This window comes from Lithobates pipiens, unplaced genomic scaffold (genome assembly GCF_037356315.1).
Source record: "Lithobates pipiens isolate NorthernLeopardFrog02 unplaced genomic scaffold, aLitPip1_a1.2 Scaffold_13, whole genome shotgun sequence".
Taxonomy (NCBI): domain Eukaryota; kingdom Metazoa; phylum Chordata; class Amphibia; order Anura; family Ranidae; genus Lithobates; species Lithobates pipiens.
The window spans coordinates 443813373-443840792 of NW_027507718.1; the positions used below are offsets into that span (position 1 = coordinate 443813373).

General features: G+C 43.0%; 1 protein-coding gene across 2 annotated transcripts in view; it reads left to right on the forward strand.

Annotated features, from left to right (window-relative positions):
- Window positions 1–27420, forward strand: part of KCNIP4 (potassium voltage-gated channel interacting protein 4) — an 871913-nt gene that overhangs the window by 273813 nt on the left and 570680 nt on the right. Inside the window, exon 1 of one of the 2 annotated variants that reach the window (XM_077477712.1) lies at window positions 9443–9664. The exons of the other annotated variant lie outside the window; for it this stretch is intronic. Coding sequence (XP_077333838.1) covers window positions 9565–9664 — 100 coding nt within the window. The 5' untranslated portion in view covers window positions 9443–9564. Of the gene's footprint in view, window positions 1–9442; window positions 9665–27420 lie in introns of those variants that run through there. 2 annotated transcript variants of the gene reach the window in all.

Genomic DNA, 27420 nt, shown 5'->3' on the forward strand with positions numbered 1-27420 from the left:
CTGCTAATACCTTTTTCTCAAGTCCAAAGTTTTCAGAGAATGGGCTTTCACCAGTCTGTCTATGAGTTTGTCTACCTGGGGCAGGGGTAGGTGAATTAAGTTTTCTAAAGTCTTTGTAGAACCTATCACAATGTAACTGGACCAGTCCCAGACCAGCATGATCTTCATCACAGATGCATTTCCTCTTCAACTGTGGCCACATAATTCTGAAAACGTGTCTCTGTTTTTTATCGGGATTTCTCTGGTTTCCTGTTTTTAGGAATTTTTGCTTTTTAAGTGTATCTGTGACTTTCACTTCAGGAAACTGAGGGGATTTCGTACTTACATGAAAGGCTACCAGGGTGAACTCTGCAGCTATTTGTTCAGGCTTTTTTCTTCATATAATGAACTTTGTTATTTACCGTACTTCTCCAAATCTTTCAAAAGGACCTTGCCAGTTAGCAAGAAACTTACTCTCAACAACTCAGGACTGATGAATTTCCCTGGTGTCAAATATTAGATATGGAAGTAAATAGTTCCAATTTTTCCCATCCTTATCTATATTTTCTTTCAACTTACTCTTACAACTTTTTAAAATCATTCCTCCAAGCCATTAGTTTGAGCGTGATACATGGTGGCTTCATCCTAAATTGTTTGCAAAACACTTTGGTTACTCGTGACCTAAATGGGGTGCCCCCGTCTGCAAGGGGCCAGCTGAACACATGGAGAAATTCCTCTGTGATGTTCTTGGCAGATCTACTGCTTCACAGAGTTGCCTCAGGGTAACATTTAGCATAATCAATAATCACTAGACTATGTTGATGGCCCCGGCAAACTTGGGCAGTGGACCCTTAAGATCCATACCAATTTTCTCTAAGGGAATCTGAAAGTGGGTCAGAGCTTCTGACGTCCGACAAACTGGACAGGGTTTACAATATTTATCAATTTATTTTCATACCCCAGGCTAAAAACAGTTGTAATTTATTTCAGTGTTTTACTCCAAACCCAAATGACCCTGTAACAAGTGCTCGTGGGTGAATTCCAGTACCAGTATTCTGTATGGCTTGAGGACTACCAACTACCAACTGCTCAACAATTTCATCAGTCTTTTTATATATTAAATACAACAAATCCTGCTTGCTAATGAAGTAAGATAAACAGCCTGAAAGGTTCTCCATTGTTCATTATGGTGCTCTCCGAGGTCCAGATAAGGCTAGAGTGTTTTTTCTGCTTGGTACCGGAGTTTTCTTTGAGTATTAGGATCAGCAAAGTCCAGTGTCATGAGAGGGCTGCCCACTCTCATTGGCTGTAGGGACCTCTACTTCTATCAAAATGGATAAAGAAATAAATGGACAAGTCAAGTCTGGGATTCTGACTCACCTTTTGACTATGATAATGTACTAACCCTGGACAGTCCCAGAGTTCCAAAAATTCAGGGAAGTCCCTCTACAAACACTGCAACAATTAGGGTGCAGTTCCAACCAAATTAGTTTAAGTTCCTAATGCTGTTCTAAACTTGTTGGCCATAATAGAATAGTATCCCCATGTACAAAGGCTACAGTAATGCCGCATACACACAACTGTACTTTCTGGCAGAAAAGGTCCGATAGTCTTCCCGACGGACTTACAAATGAACGGACTTGCCCACACACGAACAGACTAAGTCCGTTTGAAAGTCCGTTCATTTTGATTGTGATGACGTAAGACGGTACTAAAAAAGGAAGTTCAATAGCCAGTAGCCAATAGCTTCCCTTGTGTCGTATTTGGTCCGTCGGACCAGCATACAGATGAACGGTTTTCCCGATAGGAATTGAGTCCATCGGACAGACTTGAAACGTGTTCTATTTCTAGGTCCGTCTGATTTTTTTTTAATGAAAACGATCTGATTAGCCCACACACAATCAGAATTTTTCCGACGGACTGATTCCGTCTGACCTAGTCTGCCGTGTGTATGCTACATAACTCTTCTAGCCTGTGAAGTCCACAGGGGAAATCACTTTATCCTTAACCAGAGAGCACAAACTCCTGGAGTCAATGTAAGCAGTATACTTGTCACTCACAACCTTTGGAAGAGATGTCAATTCCTCAGCCATCCAGTATCTCTCAGTAATACTTAGCGCCAACTAATGGCAAATATGATACTTTCCATTTTTAAATCAATGAAAAACATTTGATCAGCATAGGAATCAGCCCAATAACATTTGTTTTTTTACACAGAACGACTATGCATACACTTTCCGGTGATTTGCTATGAAAATCTTTTATAAATACACTCCTATATATTTACTAATAGTTTCAGATCGCACGGGCAAGTGCTTTGCTCTCGTAGCCACGAGCCAAATGGCTTGGTCTTAATAGTAGTGGTTGGAGTTTCATGCATAGTTTAGCAGACAGGCTCAAGGTTGTAATGCAACAGGTTGGAGGCAAATAATCTAGAAGTTTTCAACAAGCCATGTGAACTATGGCAGTATTACAACACAAGAACTGTATATATAGCAACACATGTTGTAGCCTGGAACCTGGTTAGAAATAAAAACCATTGTCTGTGTTTAGATGCCATTTTATAAAGTAGAAGTGCAGGGTAGTTTTGAGTAGCTTTTACATTATGGAGGGTCTACTGTTTTAGGGTGGACATACAAATCCCAGTGTTTTGTGAACAAAAGGTTTAAGATGGCCCTGGTATTTGAAAATGGCATGTAGGATGGGGATGAGTTTGTAGCATATTGCCACATGCCCATCTTAGGTCAATGTCTTTACCCTAATGTGACCATATGGCCATATTAAAGGGATTGTAAAGTACATTTTTTTTTTTTAAATAACAAACATGTTATACTTACCTCCACTGTGCAGCTAGAGTGGCCCCGAACCTGCTCTTCTTGGGTCCCTCGGCGGCTGTCTCTGCTTCCTCCTGCAGGTGCTTCTCACGTTCATGCGAGCTCCCTCGCATGGTGAGAAGCATCTGCGGGCGCGCTCCCGTGATACAGCCGGTGGCTATAGCCGCTCGCTGTATCACACGGCCCCGCCCCCCGGCGCTCCGTGTCAGGGGATGTGATTGACAGCAGCGCAAGCCAATGGCTGCGCTGCTTTCCATCCATCCACTCCAGCCAATCAGCGGCCAGGCTGAGTGGTGAAGAGGAAGTCGAGGACGAGCGCGGGACTTTCGAGGGGTGAGTTAAGTAAAACGGGGGGGGGGGGGGGCTGGGGGCACTGTCAGTTGTCACTGTCAGTTGTTTTTTCACCTTAATGCATAGAATGCATTAAGGTGAAAAAACATTTACCTTTACAACCCCTTTAAGTCAATTACATCATGAGCATCCCTGCAATTCTGATGAGTTTTCCTGACAACAAGAGAAAAATAGTGACAGGGTAGGGCACCGTTTCTGCTTAACAGCCTCAGCTCTGTTCCTTTGTGCTGTATGAATGGGGACCTGTCCCTTCCCTCCAATCAGATCTCAGAGCTCTCCTCACTGACGTAACTTCAGCTCTCTGTCCCCTGCTTTTCAGAGCTGTGTAAAGCCTGCTCTTTGAATGGATGTAGGAGAAAGACAGCTGTAGATAAATAGGTACAACTTATGTAGGATGATTTGTTTCATCTGTGTGTATTACCTGAGGCTATGTCCCTTAACTGGGTATATGCAAGGGTATACAACCACTTTAAGTTATAGTTGACTTGTACAAAATAAGAGCTCATGTGTGGCCTCCCTAAAGCTGGGTAAACACTATAAGAAAATCAGAAAAACGTTTGTCCGGTTTTCCTCAATGTTTCACAACAAATCGAAACTGAAGATGGAAATAATATACCAAAATTCTCCTATGACAAAAGCTTTTTTTTCTTGTTTATTGCTTCTGATAAGGGATGAGCTTCGAGTTCGACTCAAACATTGCCTGTTCGCCTGTTCAGCGAACAGTGAACAATTTGGGCTGTTCGCAGCAAATTCGAAAAGCCGGAACACCCTATACAAGTCTATGGGAGAAATCTAAAGTGCTGATTTTAAAGGGTAATATGCAAGTTACTGTCCTAAAAAGTGTTCTGCCCCAGGGGACACGGATCAATGCAAAAAAAAGTTTTAAAAACTGCAGTTTTTTCAGGAGCAGTGATTTTAATAATGATTAAAGTGAAACAATAAAAGTGTAATATTCCTTTAAATTTCAGAGCTGGGGGGTATCTATAGTATGCCTGTGAAGGGGCGCATGTTTCTGGTGTTTAGAACTGTCCCTGCACAGAGTGTCATTTGTGCAGGAAAAAAAGTCTTTTAAAATCACTTGCGGCTAAATTGTCGGCTCCCCGTAATACAGAGAACACTCAATGAGTGTTCTCTGTATTAGCCGACAATTCATTCATTCATTGATTTAAAAAAAAAAAAAAAGGCGTGGGGGTTCCCCTAAATTCAATTACCAGGCCCTTCAGGTCTGACATGGATATTAAGGGGAACCCCGTGTCAAATAAAAAAAAAATTGACGTGGGGGTCCCCCTAAATATCCATACCAGACCCTTTATCCGAGCACGCAACCTGGCAGGCCGCAGGAAAAGAGGGGGGGATGAGAGAGCAGCCCCCCTCCCTCCTGAACCTTACAAGGCCACATACCCTCAACATTGGGAGGATGCTTTGGGGGTCTGTGACCCCTCAAAGCACCTTGTTCCCATGTTGATGAGGACAAGGGCCTCATCCTCACAACCCTGGCCGGTGGTTGTGAGGGTCTGCGGGAGGGGGGCTTATCAGAATCTGGAAGCCCCCTTTAACAAGGGGACCCCCAGATCCCGCCCCCCCTGTTTGAAATGGTAAGGGGGTACAAAAGTACCCCTACCATTTCACAAAGAAAGTGTAAAAATGGTTATATAAGACAAACACACTTTTGAAAAATTCCTTTATTAAAAAAAAATAAAATAAAAAAGATTCCAGCGGTGCTAATCCACTCTTGCTATCCAGCGACGAATCTCCGGGGTCCAGCGATGGATGATCATATCCAGCGAGGGGGGATCTCTCAGTCCAGCGCTGTCCATACATCCGTCTTCTGTCTCCAGTGCGGAGACACTGCGGAGATCCCAGCGCTGACGTTTCTTATATTAGGAGGGCGGGGCCATCCGTCACCTGACCCCGCTCCCTCTGATGCTGGTGAAGGGAGCCAGGGGTTCCCCAGTGACGTATGGGTGACCCCGCCCCCTCTGATGTAACGGAAACCTGCGTTACATCAGAGTGGGCGGGGTCACCCACACGTCACTGGGGAACCCCTGGCTTCCCTCTCCAGCGTCAGAGGGGCGGGGTCAGGTGAAGGGTGGCCCCGCCCTCCTAATATAAGAAACGTCAGCGCTGGGATCTCCACAGTGTCTCCGCACTGGAGACAGAAGACGGATGTATGGACAGCGCTGGACTGAGAGATCCCCCGTCGCTGGATATGATCATCCATCGCTGGACCCCGGAGATCCGTCGCTGGATAGCAAGAGTGGATTAGCACCGCTGGAATCTTTTTTTTATTTTTTTTATTTTTAATAAAGGAATTTTTCAAAAGTGTGTTTGTCTTATTTAACCATTTTTACACTTTCTTTGTGAAATGGTAGGGGTACTTTTGTACCCCCTTACCATTTCAAACAGGGGGGGGCCGGGATCTGGGGGTCCCCTTGTTAAAGGGGACTTCCAGATTCTGATAAGCCCCCTGCCCGCAGACCCTCACAACCACCGGCCAGGGTTGTGAGGATGAGGCCCTTGTCCTCATCAACATGGGGACAAGGTGCTTTGAGGGGTCACAGACACCCAAAGCATCCTCCCAATGTTGAGGGTATGTGGCCTGGTACGGTTCAGGAGAGAGGGGGGGGCGCTCTCTCGTCCCCCCTCTTTTCCTGAGGCCTGCCAGGTTGCGTGCTCGGATAAAGGGTATGGTATGGAATTTTAGGGGGACCCCCACGTCAATTTTTTTTTAAATTTGATGCGGGGTTTCCCTTAATATCCATATCAGACCTGAAGGGTCTGGTATGGATATTTAGGGGGACCCCCACGTCAATTTTTTTTTTAAATTTGACACGGGGTTCCCCTTAATATCCATGTCAGACCTGAAGGGCCTGGTAATTGAATTTAGGGGAACCCCCACGCTTTTTTTTTTTTTATCAATGAATGAATTGTCGGCTAATACAGAGAACACTCATTGAGTGTTCTCTGTATTACGGGGAGCCGACAATTTAGCCGCAAGTGATTTTAAAAGACTTTTTTTCCTGCACAAATGACACTTTGTGCAGGGACAGTTCTAAACACCAGAAACATGCGCCCCTTCACAGGCATACTATAGATACCCCCAGCTACGAAATTTAAAGGAATATTACACTTTTATTGTTTCACTTTAATCATTATTAAAATCACTGCTCCTGAAAAAACGGCCGTTTTTAAAACTTTTTTTTGCATTGATACAGTGGTGTGAAAAAGTGTTTGCCCCCTTCCTCATTTCCTGTTCCTTTGCATGTTTGTCACACTTAAGTGTTTCGGAACATCAAACCAATTTAAACAATAGTCAAGGACAACACAAGTAAACACAAAATGCAATTTGTAAATGAAGGTGTTGATTATTAAAGGTGCAAAAAAATCCAAACCATCATGGCCCTGTGTGAAAAAGTGATTGCCCCCTAAACCTAATAACTGGTTGGGCCACCCTTAGCAGCAACAACTGCAACCAAGCGTTTGCGATAACGTGCAATGAGGCTTTTACAGCGTCCTGGAGGAATTTTGGCCCACTCATTTTTGCAGAATTGTCCTAATTCAGTTACATTAGAGGGTTTTCGAGCATGAACGGCCTTTTTAAGGTCATACCACAACATCTCAATAGGATTCAGGTCAGGACTTTGGCTAGGCCACTCCAAAGTCTTCATTTTGTTTTTCTTCAGCCATTCGGTGGTGGACTTGCTGGTGTGTTTAGGATCATTGTCCTGCTGCAGAACCCAAGTTCGTTTCAGCTTGAGTCTCCGAACAGATGGTCGGACATTCTCCTTCAGGATCTCTTGGTAGACAGCAGAATTCATAATTCCTTTTATCACGGCAAGTCTTCCAGGTCCTGAAGCAGCAAAACAGCCCCAGACCATCACGCTACCACCACCATATTTTACTGTTGGTATAATGTTCTTTTCATGAAATGCAGTGTTCCTTCTACGCCAGATATACTTGGACACACACCTTACAAAGAGTTCCACTTTTGTCTCATCGGTCCACAGAATGTTGTCCCAAAAGTCTTGGGGATCATCAAGATGTGTTGTGGAGAAATTGAGACGAGCTTTGATGTTCTTTTTGCTCAGCAGTGGTTTTCTCCTTGGAACTCTGCCATGCAGGCCATTTTTGCCCAGTCTTTTCCTGATGGTGGAGGCATGAACGCTGACCTTAACTGAGGCAAGTGAGGCCTGCAGTTCCTTGGACGTTGTTGTGGGGTCTTTTGTGACCTCTTGGATGAGTCGTCGCTGCGCTCTTGGGGTAATTTTGGGCGGCCGGCCACTCCTGGGAAGGTTCACCACTGTTCCATGTCTTCGCCATTTGTGGATAATGGCTCTCACTGTGGTTCGCTGGATTCCCAAAGCTTTGGAAATGGCTTTATAACCCTTTCCAGACTGATAGATCTCAATTACTTTCTTTCTCAATTGTTCCTGAATTTCTTTGGGTCTCGGCATGATGTGTAGCTTTTAAGGATCTTCTGGTGGACCTTACTGTGTCAAGCAGCTCCTATTTAAGTGATGCCTTGATTGTGAACAGGTGTGGCAATAATCAGGCCTGGGTGTGGCTAGAGAAATTGAACTCAGGTGTGGACAACCACAGTTATAGTATGTTTTAACAAGGGGGGCAATCACTTTTTCACACAGGGCCATGATGGTTTGGATTTTTTTTCACCTTTAATAATAAACACCTTCATTTACAAATTGCATTTTGTGTTTACTTGTGTTGTCCTTGACTATTGTTTAAATTGGTTTGATGTTCCGAAACACTTAAGTGTGACAAACATGCAAAGGAACAGGAAATGAGGAAGGGGGCAAACACTTTTTCACACCACTGTACATGTCCCCTGGGGCAGGACCCAGGTCCCCAAACACTTTTTAGGACAGTAACTTGCATATTACCCTTTAAAATGAGCACTTTAGATTGTGAACGTTCGAGTCCCATAGACTTTAATAGGGTTCTAAAGTTCACACGAAGTTTAGTTCTGTTCGCAGATTCTGGTGCGAACCAAACAGGGGGGTGTTCGGCTCATCCCTACTTCTGATCATGCGTAGTCTTTTGTACCTGATTTTTCTCGTGTGAAAACTGTACAAAAAGAGTACACATTAAGCAAAAGTTTGTTCTGTTCTGTTCATTGCCCCTTCTGAACTTTTTGTTTGGAAAGTCTGAATTGGATGTTGAAAGTTGTGAACGATCGTGCCTCACACAGAATTTTTCTTCAGATTTTCTTATAGCTTAAGGCCCCTTTCACACGGGCGTTCCGTTTGTCTGTTTTTCATCCATCCTTTGACGGATGAAAAACAGACATCAATGCATCTCAATGGAAAAAATGGATGTAAGAGGATGATCATTTATTTAAATCCACTTCCATCATCATTCATTGTTTGGAACAGATCAAAGCCCTATTTTTCATCTGTTAAAAAAAATGGAACAGACGGAAAAGGATGTAAACGGACAAACGGTCCATTTGGATGTGTTTTTTGCACTGGTAGTAGATGTAAAAAAAAAACTGATGACAACCTGATGAGAAACTAATGAGAAACTGATAAGAAACTGATGTAAACTGAAAAAAACTTTGATAAAACGTGACTGATCTGATGGAACAAACAGAATGCTTGTGTGAAAGGACCTAAGGTGTTATTCCTGGAGCTTTTGGAACGTTTCATGTATTCCCTGAGTTCATTCATCTCAATTATTTTATTCAAACAAAGAGCTTCCTGGCCAATCAGCGGAGCAGTGTTGACTGGGCCACCACACCTGTACAAGGCTCAATTGAATGGTATACAAAGTGAGCAGTCCAAGGTCACCAAGATCTGACTTGGACGGGAGTTTTCAGAAAGTCCTTCAAAGTCTTTGTTAGTCATTGCATTTAACTATTGGACTCCATATTGAGTTTTACCCAAGTATCAAATATAGATTTGTCTTAGATGTTACATGTGGTTACCAAGGGAACTGCCAATCCACAAGGCTCCGTACCATAACACAGCTAAATGAAAAGGGGGGAAAAATTCCCAGGTGTGTTGCTGTCAGCCCGTACGCGTCACTTTTAGCGAGGACGTTTGCTGTTTGACCTCCTGGGTCCTTGGGTGATCGTCACTTTCTTTAATGCATGGCTGTCTTTCTGTGTAAGAGTGATAACGAGCATATGGGTAATCCTGACAGGCCCGAGTTTATCCGTCTGCCACTTCTGGCCTCTGCTAGCATAGACAGGAGGCACTGTATTCACACAGACACACACACTCCCTCTCTCCCTCTTTCTCTCTCTCTCTCTCTCTCTCTCTCCCTCGCTGCCTTCAGCTGACTGGCAGCAGCCTTCTTAATGTAGTTTAATGGCTTGACAAAGAAAGCCTGTGAGGAGATCACTGTAGTAGCTGGCTGTGGTCAGACCATGACCTAACTCGCCATGAACTTGGAAGGTCTTGAAATGATAGCCGTTCTGATCGTGATTGTTCTCTTTGTGAAATTATTGGAACAATTTGGGTTTATTGAAGCAGGTATTGAAGGTAAGGCAGCGATTCTTTTCTCGCAACTTCATAACTACGCATGGATCTTGTGTTGATGACTTAAAAAAAAAAAAAAAAAGTTTGCTTATTTTTTCTACCTTGTGGTGTATACGTGATTTGTAAACCTGAGGCTCATCCATCATTTATTTCTAGTCCTTCTTCATGTGCTGCACTAGTCTTGGCTTTTAAAGTATGTAAATACTTTGTGGTGAGGGAACGTCATACAGGTGGCACCCATTAACGCACTCGTAGAATGCTAATGTATAATGCATGTCAACTCGCAGCCATTAGCACAATGGTTGCTTTGTTCTCATTGTGTTTAATAAGAAAAGAGTGTAAGACGCAGCAGGGTTTATTTCATGAGATATGATTCACAACCGAGCTGCATTCAAACGACAGCAGCGCACGTACGTACGTAAAACGCGCGTTGCGCTTGTGGTGCCATGTTACGTAAGATGCATGCGAAAAAAAGGCTTCAAGTTGAAAAATGTGCATGACCTTCTTTGCTGTGTTTGTCCTGCATAGGGCAGGCCATTGACATGAGTAGGCTGCCCTAAGCGTGAAGCGTCCAAAAAAAAAAAGTGCACATGTGCAACGTCTGATGTCACATGACTTTGTTTGATTGGGAGTTAAGGGTCATCATATACCTTACCATCTGACTGTAGAATTTTTGTACAATCGACTTTAGATTTACCAAAACTATAGTACATAGTAGAAAGCTATAAAAAACGATTTTAAGTCAATCTGTATTTGATCAGGCAGGCCCTTGCACTATATAATTTGTCGGTAGATCCAAAGTGAATTGTACAATCCGATGGTAACATGTGTGGGCAGCTTCACCCATCCCAACCAATCAGATGCCACATTCAGAGACAAGTTTGGTATGGGATAGTCTTGTTATGTATTGTTCCTTTCTTTATTAAATAACATACATGTTTATTTGCAAATCCAGTTTTTTATGATGATTTGCAATGTGTGGTGACCTGTAGGAACTATCGGTAATTCATTATTTTTCATAATTCCTGAAGCTTTAATAGATGACTTAATAAACTTGCAATGGGATGCTTTATTTGGATTTTTCCACTGTGAAAAAAGCCCAGTAAAGAAACAGTTACAAAATTAATGTGCATCTTGTATTCATTTTCATCATAATATAGATCATTTTAGCTGATTATTTTGTACATGATATTTGGAAACGGGTTTACACACGCGATTATCAATCGCTTATCATACGCACAACTTGGTTTGAGAAGGGATCTGTAATTCTTTGATGTTACCCCAACAGACTGCAATCTGATTGACAGAAGTAAGGATGTTTCAATGCCCGGGGCATGATATGCAATCTTTGGATTCTTGAAGCTGTGCCTTCCACCACTTGCCAGTCAAAGTTCTGTGCCATGGCATGACATGTCACTCCTGCTGGATCATTAATAGGGGAGATTTACCATTACCTGTGGAAGTGTTTAATCGCAGGGAGAAATCTCAGGTCTTGTCCATAGGAAGCGATTGTGTTTTCACTGCTCAGATAATTGCTTTGGGAATATCCCACTTTGGATTTCACACTTCAAGTGTCAGACAACGGAGAGGTGCTTGGGTTTTATTTATCTTATATCGCATTGAATTCCTTCCTCACTTCACACATAACAATTGCTTTGGAGGTTTCAGATGCTGAAAAGCTACAAGCCTTTACCGGCTTTTAATTACAGGTTGGGATCATTTGGGAGGATTGGTCGGCAATTAGAGGGTTAAAGGCTCCGATGTTCAATCGTTTCTCTCAATGGCTGCATGGTATAAGGAGGATGAATGAGGTGTCACTTACCTTACAGCGATTACTACAGTCACCCAAATGTGAATCACCTGAACTTCACTTATTGTGTTTATATAATATATTTAGTGTGTGTGTATGTGTGTGTATGTGTGTGTATTTATACACACATATATATATATATATATATATATATATATATATATATATATATATATTACCAAAAGTATCGGGATGCCTGTCTTTACACACACATGAAATTTAATGGCATCCCAGTCCCTAGGGTTCAATATTGAGTTGGCCCAGCCTTTGCAGCTATAACAGATTCAACTCTTCTGGGAAGGCTGTCCACAAAGTTTAGGAGTGTGTCTATAGGAATGTTTGACCATTCTTCCAGAAGCGCATTTGTGAGGTCGGGCGCTGATGTGGACGAGAAGGCCTGGCTCGCAGTCTCCACTCTAATTCATTCTAGGTGTTCTGTCGGGTTGAGGTCAGGACTCTTTGCAGGCCAGTCAAGTTCCTCCACCCCAAACTCGCTCATCCAAGTGTATATGGACCTTGCTTTGTGCACTGGTGCACAGTCATGTTAGAACAGGAAAGGGTCATCTCAGAACTGTTCCCACAAAGTTGGGAGCCTGAAATTGTCCAAAATGTCTTGGTATGCTGATGCCTTAAGAGTTGCCCTCACTGGAACTAAGTAGCCAAGCCCAACCCCTGAAAAACAACCCCACACCATAATCTGCCCTCCACCAAATGATTTGGACCAGTGCACAAAGCAAGGTCCATAAAGACATGGATGAGCGAGATTAGGGTGCAGGAACTTGACTGACCTCAACCCGATAGAACACCTTTGGGATGAATACGAGCGGAGCCTGCGAGCCAGGCCTTCTTGTCCAACATCAGCGCCTGACCTTACAAATGTCCTTCTGGAAGAATGGTCAAACATTCCGATAGACACACTCCTAAACCTTGTGGACAGCCTTTCCAGAAGAGTTGAAGCTGTTATAGCTGCAAGGGGTAGGCCAACTCAATATTGAACCCTACGGACTAAGACTGGGACGCTATTAAAGTTTATGTGTGTGTAAAGGCAGGCGTCCCAGTACTTTATCAATATTGCCACAAAATATTGGGACACCTGCCTTTACACGCACATAAACTTTGGACTGTGACAGGCAATCTGACACTAACTAACACTGGGTGGAAACTGACTACTGACACTGACATTACCAGTGACACTAATACAGTGATCAGTGCTAATACTTTACATCATCACTGTACGAATGACCAGTGGCAGCTCATGCTAAACTTTTTTTGGGGGGGCGGCAAACAACCCCCTCCCCAGGTCTGCACTCAGCCCTCAGCAGTCCCCCCGCTCTTAAACCTCCACGGCCACCCCGCACTCAGCCCTCCACCGTTCCCCTGCACTCAGCCCTCCACAGTCCCCCCACACTCACCCCTCCTTGGCACCCCCCCCCCGCACTTAGCCTCTCTGCAGCTTCCTCGGCTTCTCCTCCCAGTGAACCCGATCCGCCTCCTGTCCTGATTAGCCAGAGAAGCTAGAAGACAATAGCAAATATTGATTCGCTAGTGTCACAACACAACAAGTGGATAGGTTCGGTGCTCTGCACCCCAAGCTCAACCTTTTTCAATTTCTCATAGAAATCTATGGGTCTGGCGCCCCACATGCATTCCTGCATGCAAACTAGAGGGGTGGCGCCCCAACGCCCTTTATGGACTGGCCACTCCTGTTATGATACTGGCTAGGTAGGGGTTAACATCTGGGGGTAATCAAGGTCTTAAGTGTGTGCTTAACAAGTGTTAATATGTGTAATTTGTGCTGCTTTTTGCAAAAAATCTGTTTGTTTCTACTCCCTGCTTTGCAGGGAAAAGAAACAAGGAGATTTTCCCTATGTACAGAGCCCTGTGTTGTTTGTCAACACAGGGCTCTGGGCTGAGATTGGAAACAGCCAAATCATTGGCTGGGACCTGCTGACAAAATCCCCATGTCAAATCACAATGGGAGTTGGCAGGGTGTGCCCTGAATCCGGAAACAGGCAGTGACATACAGATACGCCTCTGTGCCTATAGAAGCTGCACAGTACAATGTGAGCGGTCCTAAAGAGGTTAAAGGCCTCTTTCACACGGGACGGATCAGTAATGATCCGCCCCGTGATGATCCGCTCGCTCAGCGGGGATCGCTCCGTTGTCCCCGCTGAGCCAGCGGCGGACAGGGCGGTCTCCGCACACTGTGCAGGGACCGCCCTGTCAGCTCTCCGCTCTCCTCTATGGGGATCAGACGAGCACGGACCGTCTGTCCGTGTTCATCCGATCCGCTCTGCAGACGGACAGAAAAATAGGATTTTCCTCCGTCTGCAGAATCGGACAGTTGCGGAGGTGGACAATAGCGGGTGTCTGCGGATGCTCATCCGCAGACACCCGCTATCCCATAGGGATGAATGTATGCCCGTATTTCATCCGCAAACGGATGGAAATACGGACATACCATCCGCATGTGTGAAAGGGGCCTAAGTCAAAAAAATTTCCTAAATCAAACAAAAATAACATAACTCACACAGTTTTTTTCAACTAAAGTATGTCGGGTGGGAGGTGACCAACAGGACCAGGATGTAGTGAATCTCGTCCATCTCCTCAGAACCCAGCCAATTTTTGTATATTGTGTAACCAGCTTAAAGCTATTTTTGCCCTTTTTTAAACACAATTAAAAAGTCAGCAGCTACAAATACTGTAGCTGCAACTTGTGAATGGTCTTCTGGGACCTGCAACGTGTCTCAAAAGGTTTTCTCTTCCCTTGTTAGCTATGGCATTTTGAGAAGGAGGAGTGACCACACACAGAACCTTGGACTGAAATCTTTGCATGTGTGGATGGTTGTTAGAAGCATGGAGACACTATAAAGGAATATTTTAGGCTTGGTGCTTGAGAAAAATGCATTGAAGGCCCCCTGCACACTGGGTGTTTAACCCCTATGTGTGTAGCCCCAATATTTTAGTGTGCCTGTGAGGCAACCGTGCAGAGTACAGCCCCGCTGCCTGCAGTTTGTGAAAGTCTATGGCAGGCTGAAATACACTATGGTTGAACAGGGATGAACACCGTACTGAGCGTTTAGGGTTCTGTGCATTGGTGCCATGGTGTATGACCTTTGACATGAAACTGTCTTCCACAACCTCACCTTAGTAGCAGAGTCTGGCTGTTCCTCACCCAGTTTTAAGTCTCCTACACAGCTGTTTCTGTTTCAGTTAATGACGGTGTTTCAACATGCATATGAAATTTATGATCATTAGCATGGTATAATTGGTTAATCATACAACTGACTCTAATCCTACAAAATCCCTGACTTTGTGCAAGTGTACAAAGTGTTCACGTGTAAGAATTGATGATGGTTTGAAGCCAAAGGGTAGTTGCGCCAATTATTGATTTGATTTAGATTTTTTTTATGTTAGCTCACTTTGCATTTTGTAAATTGATTAAAAATGTAACAATTAAAACATATAATTTAGCATTCTTACTTTAAAGCATTTCTTTACACTTGCCTAAAACTTCTGCACAGTACTGTATATATATATATATATATATATATATATATATATATATATATATATATATATATATATATATATACATATATATATATATATATATATATATATATATATATACTGTATATATATATATATATATATATATATATATATATATAATTTTTATTTTTTCAATTAACATTTAATACATGAGGAAAAAGGGGGAGGAGATAGGGGCTGGAGGGTAACCAACCCCAGGGGCTTTAAACGGTACCAAATAGAATAAATTGAGGAATACCCATATGCAAATTATTATATTTATAAACAAAACAGTAAAATAAAGAAGCAAGGAATAAATATCAATAAAGATATTAATACATCAAGATTCGTACAGGATTGGCATGAATCATAAATACATAAAGTATTACCAGTCCTACAAATCTAATGCTGCTATTTTCTCTACATGTTTCGCTCCAACGAGCTTCCTCAGGAGATGGATGATGCAGCGTTATATTAAAAACTAAAAAATGCAAAATGAGAAAATGTATTTAATATACTATGTACATATGAGTATTCTACATCCAGAGAAATTATTATAAGTAATATAAGTAATATTTAGATATTACTTATCTGTTTAGCCTTTGCATTATGAATTTATAGATTCTTTAATGTCCATGTAATTCAATTTCTCTGGATGAAGAAGAATGGGATAAACTGCCCAAAAATAGGTGTGCCAAGCTTGTAGCATCATGCTCAAAAGACTTCAGGCTGTAAATTGTGCCAAAGTTACTTCAACAAAGTACTGTGCAAAGGCTGTGAATACTTATGTACATGGGATTTTTTCCATTTTTATTTTTAATAAATTTGCAAAGATTTCAAAAAACGTCTTTCACGTTGTCATTATGGGGTAATTTGAGGTAAATAATGAATTTAATCACTTTTGGAATATGGCTGTAACATAAAAAAATGTGGAAAAAGTGAAGCGCTGTGAATATTTTCCGGATGCACTGTATGTTTATGAGAATTAGTATACATATTAGACTGGCACTTGACACGTGAGAAGTAAAGCAAGGTTTATAAATATGTAAATGGGAAGGATCATGTAAACATAATATTGATGCAGATAACTTGTATAACATCTGAGCATCTCATTTCCCAGTCGGCTGCCATAAATCTTATGACACGGTATGGAATAATGTTGTACACTGGTACATACTAACAGGGAGCACTGCACTTATTTCACCGAATACATACTGCGCAATGACAACTTCTCCAGTCAAAAACTAAAAAGAAAAATATTTTAATGAGTTATCATGGCCTTTATTTTCTTCTTCTGTGCCCACAGTCCTTTTCCAGTATTGTATAAGTCTCTGTAGTTTACTTTACACTGATGTATGCAATTTTTCAAAGGTTACACTGATTTCTATAGTCTATCAGCTTCCTGAAAGTTGGCTGCCTGGTACCAGAGCTGTCTAAACTATTCCCCCATGCAATATCAAGGGGTCTATGTATAAAACATTTCCCGTACTAATATCTTAACCACTCACACAGCAGGATGGATACTCGCTGTAATATAATTATCTCTTGTAATCGACAACTCCATCTAGTGGCCATAATGCAGTTTTTTGTTTTTTCTTGGTATCTCAGGAAATACACTGCATTGTGGCCACTAGATGGAGCTGACACTCAAATGAGATAATTATTTTACTTACACTATAGCAATCATTCATGGCGCCCATGTGAATGGTTAAGACATCTGCACAGTGAAGGTTCTATACATACACCTACATGTGCATAAAGCATGACAGGCAGATATGATTTGTCACTCATTCCTATTCTGCTTCTTGCTTCTGGTTCATTTTTACCTTGATATTGGAGGTGCTTTTCGACAAAGATATAAAGAAGGATTGCATGTTATTACACTTCACCTGGCTCTCCAAAGCTACAAGTATTGTAGCGTTCCGAGACATGCGTGAGATCAGCAGCCTGCAGGGAGATTATTCTGAAGCCCCTTGGGAGGTGACGTGATTTCCCAAGGGGCTGGGGGTGTTGATCGCTACCTAATTCTTACCTAAGTGAGGAAAGATGAAGTGGAAGAGAGTACCATTAAATAAATAAATACAAGTATGGAACAGGGTAGGGAGAGGAAGAAAAAAAGGGCATTCATTCTTGATGTAAAGGTCCGCTTTAACATGGTTGTAAACCTCCAAAAATGGTATGATATATAGTGTGTACTTGCTCAGACGCTAGCACTTAGTGTAAATCCTGTCCACTTTCTCCTTCCTCTGCTATCCGCATGGGTCACTTCTGACAGTGTATCCAGACACCAGGCAAAACTGAGATGGCCCTGCCCTCCCTCCGTCTGACTGATAGCCTCTAATGTGCATGTCTCTCTTTGAGATTGTGTAGAAGTAGTGTGTCCTTTCCCTTCACTCGGGTCTCAAATTACACTCAGCTCTGTGCTGCACAGTGTGTGACATTAAACCCCTGCCCCTGTTTGTTGGAAGCTGAGAAATAGATGTGATCTCTGTACTTTGGAAGGCTGTAGAGGGAAGAATGCTGCAGATAAACAGGTACAGCTTATGTAGGAGGATTTAAATCATCTCTGTGTATCACCCAAGGCTAGTCATTTTATGGGATATACAGTGCTGTGAAAAAGTATTAATACACCTTGAACATTTCCACATTTTGTCATGTAACAACCAAAAACGTAAATGTATTTTATTAGGATTTTATGTGATAGACCAACACAAATTGGCACATTATTGTGAAGTGGAAGGAAAATGATAAATGGTTTTCAAAATGTGTTACAAATAAATAGGTGAAAAGCATGGCATGCATTTGTAGAACCACCTTTCGCCACAATTACAGCTGCAAGTCTTTTTGGGGATGTCTCTACAAGTTTTGCACATCTAGAGAGTGAAATGGATGGAGAGTGTCTGTGAATTTTTAAGTCTTGCCACAGATTCTCAATTGGAGTTAGGTCTGGACTTGACTGGGCCATTCTAACACATGATTATGCTTTGATCTAAACCATTCCATTGTAGCTCAGGCTGTATGTTTGGGTTGTTGTCCTGCTGGAAGGTGAACCTCTGCCCCAGACTTAAATCTTTTGCATACTCTTAACAAGTTTTCTTCTAAAATGTCCCTGTATTTGGCTCCATCCATCTTCCCATCAACTCTGACCAGCTTCCCTGTCCCTGCTGAAGAAAAGCATTCCCAGAACATACATGATGCCGTCACCATGTTTCACGGTGGGGATGGTGTGTTCAGGGTGATGTGCAGTGTTAGTTTTCCGACACATATAGCATTTTAGGCCAAAAAGTTACATTTTGGTTTCATCTGACCAGAGCATCTACTTCCACATGTTTGCTGTGTCCCCCACATGGCTTCTTGCAAACTACAAACGGGATGTCTTATGGCTTTCTTCTTGCCATTCTTCCATAAAGGCCAGATTTGTAGAGTGCATGAATAATAGTTGTCCTGTGCACAAATTCTCCCAATTGAGCTGTGGGTCTCTGCAGCTCCTCCAAAGTTACAATGAGCCTCTTGACTGCTTCTCTGATTAATGCTCTCCTTTCCTGGCCTGTCAGTTTAGGTGGACGGCCATATCTTATTAGGTTTGCAGTTGCATCATACTCTTTCCATTTTCAGATGATGGAAGGAACAATTCTCCGTGAGATGTTCAAAGCTTGGGATATTTTTTTATAACCTAACCCTGCTTTAAACGTCTCCACAACTTTATCCCTGACCTGTCTGGTTTGTTCCTTGGCCTTCAAGATGCTGTTTGTTCACTAAGGCTCTCTAACTAACCTCTGAGGGCTTCACAGAACAGCTGTATTTATACTGAAATCATATTACACACACAGGTGGATTTTAGTTAGGGGTATCAGAGTAAAGGGGACCGTATACAAATGCACGCCACGCTTTTCACACTTTTCAGATATTTATTTGTAAAAATAATTGAAAACCATTCATCATTTTCCTTCCACTTCCCAATTATGTGCTGCTTTTTGTTGGTCTATCACATAAAATCCCAATAAAATTTACATTTTTGGTTGTAACATGACAAAATGTGGAAATTTTCAGGGGGGTGTGAATACTTTTTCAAGTCACTGAATGTAAGGGTTTATTATTACTTCAAAGTTTACCATTGTTTCCATGTATTCACAAAGAGCTTATCTTGGACTGATTTAAGTATGTGTGCCCTGGTGTTCAGTACTGTAGAAGAAAACATTCCACTCCAGACCAGTTACAGAAGCAGGGGTATGACGCTTCTAGGAAATCTGTCTACATAAGCTATGATTCTATGGAAAGCATGAAAAGATTTACAAGACTGTATGAATAACACCATGACATAAAGATGTGTATTTTTATAATTAAAGCAGTCTTAAACCCAAAAGCAAACATTTATTATATTGCAGCTTACCAATTCTTAGATGTGATGGCTGCATTTGTTTTCTTTTTAAGCCCTTGTACACACGGTCGGAGATTCCGACGGAATGTGTCCTATCGGACCGTTTGGTCGGATATTCCGACTGTGTGTGGTCTGCATCGGACTGTTTCCATCGGAATATCCGACGGACCAAGTTTTCCAACTTGCCGGTAAAATTTTCAGACAAAATGCTCCTATCGGACATACTCCGATCGTGTGTAGCCTACTCCGACGGACAAAGTGCCATGCGTGATCAGATCAAATTCCTAGACCAAAGCTATTGGCTACTAGCCTGAACGTAGTCCCGTCTAACGAAATAACGTCATCACGTTATGTACAATCGGATTTTCCAACAACTTAGTCCGACCGTGTGTATGCAACATCACTTCCGGACCTCTTCCGGAATTAATCCGTCGGAATTACTCTAACGGATTTGGTAGTCGGAATCTCCGACCGTGTGTACAAGGGCTAAGACTTTTTTTCATCTATTTTCATCTGGTCTGTTTTTCAAAGCACAAACTTTCCAGCAGAATGCATCAATTTACATGTATGAGACAAACCACTTAACAAGGGCAGGGGTGATTAATATGATCAACTTTTATTTATTGAAGACAAACCTTTATCCCAAAAGGAAAAAAAGTTGTTTGCTGTAATTGTTTATAAAATATTAGCTGGAGTTTGACTTCAATTTGATAGTGTATCTAAGGCCGCGTACACACGGGCGGACTGTCCGCCCAACTAGGTTCGTCAAACAGTTTGACAAACAGTCCGTTCAAAATTAGCATGAACGGACTTGACCACACACGACGAACGAACAGTCCGCTGAAAACTTGTGCGATGACGTGAACGGCACGTACGACGGGACGAGAGATTCGAAGTCCAATACACTGCAATGCAACCTTCGCCGTGTAAATTCTTTCTGAGCATGCGCGAGACTTAGTTTATCGAACAAGCCTACACACGAGCGGACTGTCCGCTCAAACCAAGTTTCAGCGGACAGTCTTACGGAAATTCCGAAAAACTTTGTTCGTCAGACTGTCCGCTGAAACTGTCCGCTGAAGCCCACACACGAGCGGACTGTCCGCTGAAACACTGTTCAGCGGACAAAGTTGGGCGAACAGTCCGCTCGTGTGTACGCGGCCTAAGTCTGCTAATACATTTAACCCCCCCACCCAGACCGACAATGCTGCTGTCTGCTGTGCCTTCTGTGCTCATTCTTCCAGAGTGCAGTCTCACTAATACAGGAGGTATGTTACTGGACAGATTACCAGGTGAAAACAGAGATTCTGCATGTACTTCTATAAGAAAAATGCACTGAGCTACAAGCAACTGAGTAGAGCAGACATAATTATTAAAATCGTGCTGCACCAAAACACATGGTACTGTATTACCATGAGCTTTGGCGGCCGTTAACTCACCCACATTTGCTAGATTTGTTGGGGTACCATTAAGAATTAATGACACCCTCATTTATAACTAGGTATAACCGAGTAATCCTTGGCACCGCATCCCAAAAGCAAATGTAAACCAGACCAAATTAAAAGTGTATGAAATGTTGATGGTGCCTTTAAATCCAACCTCAGGAAGAAATTTGAATATCATCAAAAAGTTAATTTATTTCAGTAATTCAATTCAAAAAGTGAAACTCATATATTATATAGATTCATTACACACAGAGTGATATATTTCAAGCATTTCTTTCTTTCAATTTTGAAGATTATGGCTTACAGCTAGTGAAAACCCAAGATTCAATATCTCAGAAAACTAGAATATTACATACGACTAATAAAAAAAAGATTTCTAATACAGAAATGTTGTCTTACTGAAAATTATGTACAGTACGGTATGCACTCAATACTTGGTCTGGCTCCTTTTCCATGAATTACTGCATTAATGCGGCATGGCATGGAGGTGATCAGCTTGTGGCATTGCAGAGGTGTTATGGAAGCCCAGGCTGCTTTGTTAGCGGCCTTCAGCTCGTCTGCATTGTTGGGTCTGGTTTCTCTCATGTTCCTCTTGACATTACCCCACAGATTCTCTATGGGGTTTAGGTCAGGCGAGTTTGCTGGCCAATCAAGAATAGCGATACCATGATCATTCAACCAGGTATTGGCACTTTTGGCAGTGGGATTAGGTGTCGAGTCCTGCTGGAAAATTACATCAGAATCTCTGAAAAAGCTGGTCAGCAGAGGGAAGCATGAAGTGCGCTAGAATTTCCTGGTAGAGGGCTGCACTGACTTTGGACTTGATAAAACACAGTGGAACAACACTAGCAGATGACATGGCTCCCTGACTGTGGAAAATTCACACTGGACCTCATGCAACTTGGACTCTGTGCCCCTCCACTCTTTCTCCAGACTCTGGGACCTTGATTTTCAAATAAAATGCAAAATTTACTTTCATCCAAAAAATGGGGACTTTGGACCACTGAGCAACAGTCCAGTCCTTTTTCTCTCTTTCTTCTGACATTGTCTCTGGTTCAGGAGGGGCTTGATACAAGGAATGTGACAGTTGTAGCCCATGTCCTGGTTATGTCTATATATGGTGGCTCTTGAAGCATTGTCACTAGCTGTAGTCCACTCTTTGTAAATCTCCCCCACATTCTTGAATGACCTTTGCTTCACAATCAACTCAAGGGGTTATCCCTGTTGCTTGTACACCTTTTTCTACCACACTTTTTCCTTTCACTCAACTTTCCATTAATATGCTTGGATACAGCACTCTGTGAACAGCCAGCTTTTTTAGTAATGACCTTTTGTGACTTACCCTCCTTGTGGAGGGTGTCAATGACTGTCTGCTGGATAACTGTCAAGTCAGTAGTCTTCCTTATGAAAGAAATGCTTGAAATATATCACTCTGTGTGTAATGAATCTATATATGAGTTTCATTTTTTTAATTTAATTATTGAAATAAATTATTGAATTAAATGCACCTGTATAGGACCATATCTGTAGATACATGTGTGTAACAGAAAATTATGTAGGGTATTGTAAGCCAACACATTTCACAATCTAGACTTCCTCAGAGGATCTAAAGGTGCAGCTGACAAATAAGAAAATATTTATAGTGTCTTTTTTGTATTGCTCTGGCTTTTGTCCCTCAGGTGGGAATAGAAGCTTAGTCTGAATGGTACAATACATGAAAATGGAATCAATGGTTTGTTGCAGGCCTGGGAGATGTTCCAAAGTGAGAAACAGCAGCAGAGGACTGATCTGTGTGAGAGGATTCTTACACTGGCTGGCCATACATAGCTTGATTTTCAGCTGGTTCCTGTGAAAAAAAAATTATGTGTATGCTCAGCTTCAGTGTCAGGGGGCTGAGCTGTGTGGTTGTGGTAAATTCTCACACTGGCTGGTCACAGAGTGATGCTCAATGACAGGCCTCTAAGCTGTGTGAGTGCGGTAGATGCAAGGTCCATAAAGACATGCATGAGCAAGTTTGGAGTGCAGGAACCTGACTGGCCTGCAGAGAGTCCTGACCTCAACCCGATAGAACACCTTTGGGATGATTTAGAGCAGAGACTGCAAGCCAGGCCTTCTCATCTAACATCAGTGCCTGACCTCACAAATGCGCTTCTGGAAGAATGGACAAACATTCCCATAGACACACTCCTAAACCTTGCGGACAGCTTTCCCAGATGAGTTGAAGCTGTTATACAATGCCTTGCAAAAATATTCACCCCCTTGGTATTTTTCATGTTTTGCTGCCTCACAACCTGGAATTAACATGGTTTGTTTGAGGATTTGCATCATTTAATTTACAGAACATGTCAACAACTTTGAAGATTTTTTTTTATTGTGAAACAAACAAAAAATAGGACAAAATAACCCAAAAAGTCAACGTGCATAACTATTCGCCCTGCTAAAGTCAACACTTTGTAGAGCCCACTTTTGTGGCTATCACAGCTCCAAGTCGCTTTGGATAAGTCTCTATGAGCTTGCCACATCTTACCACTGGGATTTTTGCCCATTCCTCCTTGCAAAACTGCTCCAGCTCCTTCAAGCTTGTTTGCTTGTGAACATCAAACTTTAAGTCTGACCACAGATTTTCTATTGGATTGAGGTCTGGGCTTTGACTAGGCCATTCCAACACATTTACATGTTTCTCCTTAACCACTTGCCGACTGCCGTACACTGATGTACGTCCCTGCTTTGGGGATGGATATCGTTGTTATGGCAGCAGCTAGCTGCCATAATCCCAGTATTCCCGTGTTTGGCCGGCTACAAGATAAAAGTGGTCTCTGCATCGGATTCACAGCGGGATCACTTTTATCGGTGGCGGGAGAGGGGCCCCCCCGCTGCGATCCAGTGCCCTCTGCTGCTTACCGGAGCCATCGGCAGCGGCAGAGACGATCGCGTGTGTCTCCTTGCTAGATATGGACACGAGTGAGGGGAAGATGGCCCCCACCCGTCTCCATACCATAGCTGGGCAGAAGCGACGTCAAAATGTTACTTCCGCCCATACCTCTTAAAGGCACATTTTTTTTATGTCATTTTTTTCAAAATTACAAATTTCCTTGTAATAGGAATAAAAGTGACACCATTTTTTTTTAAAACAGTGTAAAAATAAAAAAATAAAAGGTAAAATAAATAAGAAAAAAACATTTTTTTAAACGCACCCCGTCCCGCCAAGCTCGCGTGCAGAAGTGAATGCATACGTGAGTAGCGCCCGCATATAAAAACGGTGTTCAAACCACACATGTGAGGTAAAGCTGCGATCAGTAGAGCGAGAGAAATACTTCTAGCCCTAGACCTCCTCTGTGATGCAAAAAACATGCAACCGGCATCATTTTTTTAATGTTGCCTATCGAGATTTTTAAGGATAAAAGTTTGCCATTCCACCAGTGGGCAAAATTTTGAAGCGTGACATGTTGGGTATCAATTTACTCGGCGTAACATTATCTTTCACAATATAAAAAAATTGGGCTAACTGTACTGTTGTCTTATTATTTAATTCAAAAAAGGGTATTTTTTCAAAAAAAGTGTGCTTGTAAGACCGCTGCGCAAATACGGTGTGACATAAAGTATTGCAACAACTGCCATTTTATTCTCTAGGGTGTTAGAAAAAAGTATATAATGTTTGGGGGTTCTAAGTAATTTGTAGCAAAAAAAACAACAGTTTTTAGCTTGTAAACACAGAGTCTGAAAAAGAGTCCCAGACATAGCATTATCTTTGATGGTCAAAAAGTAAAATTTTAGTCTCATCAGACTAGAGCACCTTCCTCCATATGGTCATCGAATAAAAGAAGCAGCCAGCAACTCCATCTTAACTCCATCAAGCTTATTTATTTTCAAACCTTCACAGTGAGTACAATCAGCAGCACTGTGAAGGCTTGAAAATAAATACACTTGATGTTATGGAGTTGCCGGCTGCTTCTTTTATTCGATGACTGTTTGTCTATTGATGTGTGGGAGGACACCTCAGCTTGGACACCCTGACTGCAAACTTCCAAAAAAGACATTGTTTCCCACTGCTCTGAGCCATACAATCTTTAATCAAACCTTCCTCCATATATTTTGGGAGTCTCCCATATGCCTTTTCACAAATGGGCCATTTTGTTTTTTTCTGAAAGTATTGTCTTTCTTCTGGCCACTCTGCCATAAAGCCCAACTCTATGGAGCGTACAGATTATTGTTGTCCTATGTACAGATACTCCAGTCTCTGCTGTGGAACTCTGCAGCTCCGCCAGGGTTACCTTAGGTCTCTATGCTGCCTCTCTGATTAATACCCTCTTTTCCGGTCCATGAGTTTTGGTGTGCGGCCCTCTCTTGGTAGGTTTACTGTTGTGCCATGTTATTTCCATTTGGTTATGATAGATTTTATAGTGCTCCTAGGGATCATCAAAGATTTGGGTATTTTTTTATAACCTAACTGTCAGGGAACTCACCGTACTTATGCCCGCTCCCGTATAGCAGTAGTTCCCGTTCGTTCCAGGCGCCATGCGAGGTGTCTCCGTCAGAGGCGTACGAATTCCAGGACGAACGGACGTATGCTAATCCGAACACGTGGCTGTACGCCAATCCGAACACGCGAAAACACCCGCGCAAACTGAACGGATGTACGTCTTCACGCACGGACGGCCACTTCCACCAATCCTGGCTCACTTCCCTCTATATAAACAGGGTCCTGGCCTGACACCAATGCTGGATCGTCTTCAGCTGTTCCTGTAAGACTTGATCATTGCTCCTGTGACCTTGTTCCTGAAACCTTGCTCCTGTGACCTTGCTCCTGTGATCCTTGCTCCTTTGACCCGTTCCTGATACCCACTCTTGGATTCCTGGACCACCTCTGACCTTGGCTTGGACTTTTGACTTCGGCTTGTCTCCCGATTCGGTACCTCGTTTTGCCTGCATGTTACCAGACCCCTTGCTTGTTCCTGATTTCGCACCTGTCTCCTGTCATTGTGCCGCATTGCCTGCCAGTTGCTGATCCTACCTGTTTCAGACACGTAGTGTTCCCTGCACACCTGCTGGTCTTCTGGTGCCTACCTACGTGACCAATCTACATCTCTTCTACCGTGAGGACCCAGCATCTTCAAGGCCTTCTACTTCCATCTGCAGGCACCTGCACCCTTTCGTGTCCTCACGTTCCCTGTTCCCATCTCCAGGGGCGTGGTGACCGGAACCGTGCGAGAGGCCACCCTCAGCAGTCTGACTCCGCTGTAAGGTACGCGACAGTACGATCCAGCCAGAAACATGGAGTCAGACAGGGGGGCCTCACCTCTGGACGCTTTGTGCCAACAGATCTCTGCCCTTACCCAAGCAGTTCAAGGCTTGCAAGATGGTTACCATCAACTCGAGCAGAGGGTGGAGTCATTATCTCCAAACACTACTGCCTCCCAAGGGGCTACAGCGTCTCGGTCCGCCAGTCCGGCAACTCCAGCATCCATGCCTGCAATAGTGGTGCCATCCCCGGAGCCTCGAGTTCCTATACCAGAGCGGTTTTCCGGAGATCGCAGCAAATTCCGTGCTTTTCGTAATGCATGCCAATTATACTTCCTGCTACAGCCTCGCACCTTCTCCTTGGAAAGCACAAAAGTTGGGTTCATCGTCTCCTTGCTTCTCGGGGAACCTCAGACCTGGGCCCATCGCCTCTTGGAACAGGCCAGCTCCCTGCTTGATACCACGGACTCTTTTCTGAATGAGATGGCTAAATTATACGATGATCCTCAGCGTGCCACCACTGCTGAGGCCAGTCTCCATGCTCTACGACAGGGTCGCAGACCTGTAGAGGATTACGTGACGGACTTTAGGCGGTGGAGTTCTGACACTCAATGGAACGACGCCGCCCTACGTTACCAATTCCGCATTGGACTGTCCGAACCATTAAAAGACGAATTAGCCCGCATCGAAGTTCCCAGTTCTTTGGAAGACCTCATACAGGTATCAATCCAAATTGACCGCCGTCTTAGGGAACGGAGAGCTGAAAGAGTTGGTCAGTTTCGCCCCACCTGGATGTTACCCAAGGTTCCTAATTATCCTCCTACCTCTACACCTGCTCCCATCTCCGAAGCTCCAGAACCAATGCAACTAGGATTACTTCGCTCACCATTGTCTTCAGAGGAGAAGCTACGCCGGCGTCAGAATAACCTTTGCCTCTACTGTGGGGAAACTGGTCACTATGCGAATGCATGTCCCAATAAAAATCGTAAGTTCAAAGACTCACCTCTTGTATCCAATGCATTACCTCTGACGAAATCAATTCATATAGCTGTTCCTTTTTCCTTACAGCTGCCAGGAGGAACACTACAGGTCCAAGCTATAATTGATTCGGGCGCCTGTAGTTGCTTCATTGACCATACTCTCGTTCTGCAACACAACATTCCATTGGCACTCAAGCAACGCCAACTTTCTATACGGTTAGCAGATGGATCCAACATCAGATCAGGTCCCATTACCCATGAGACTCAACCACTGCTCGCCAACATTCTATCCGGTCACCAAGAATTAATCTGCTTGGATGTCATTTCTTCACCACTCTTTCCAATCATCTTGGGAATGCCATGGTTACAAGCCCATA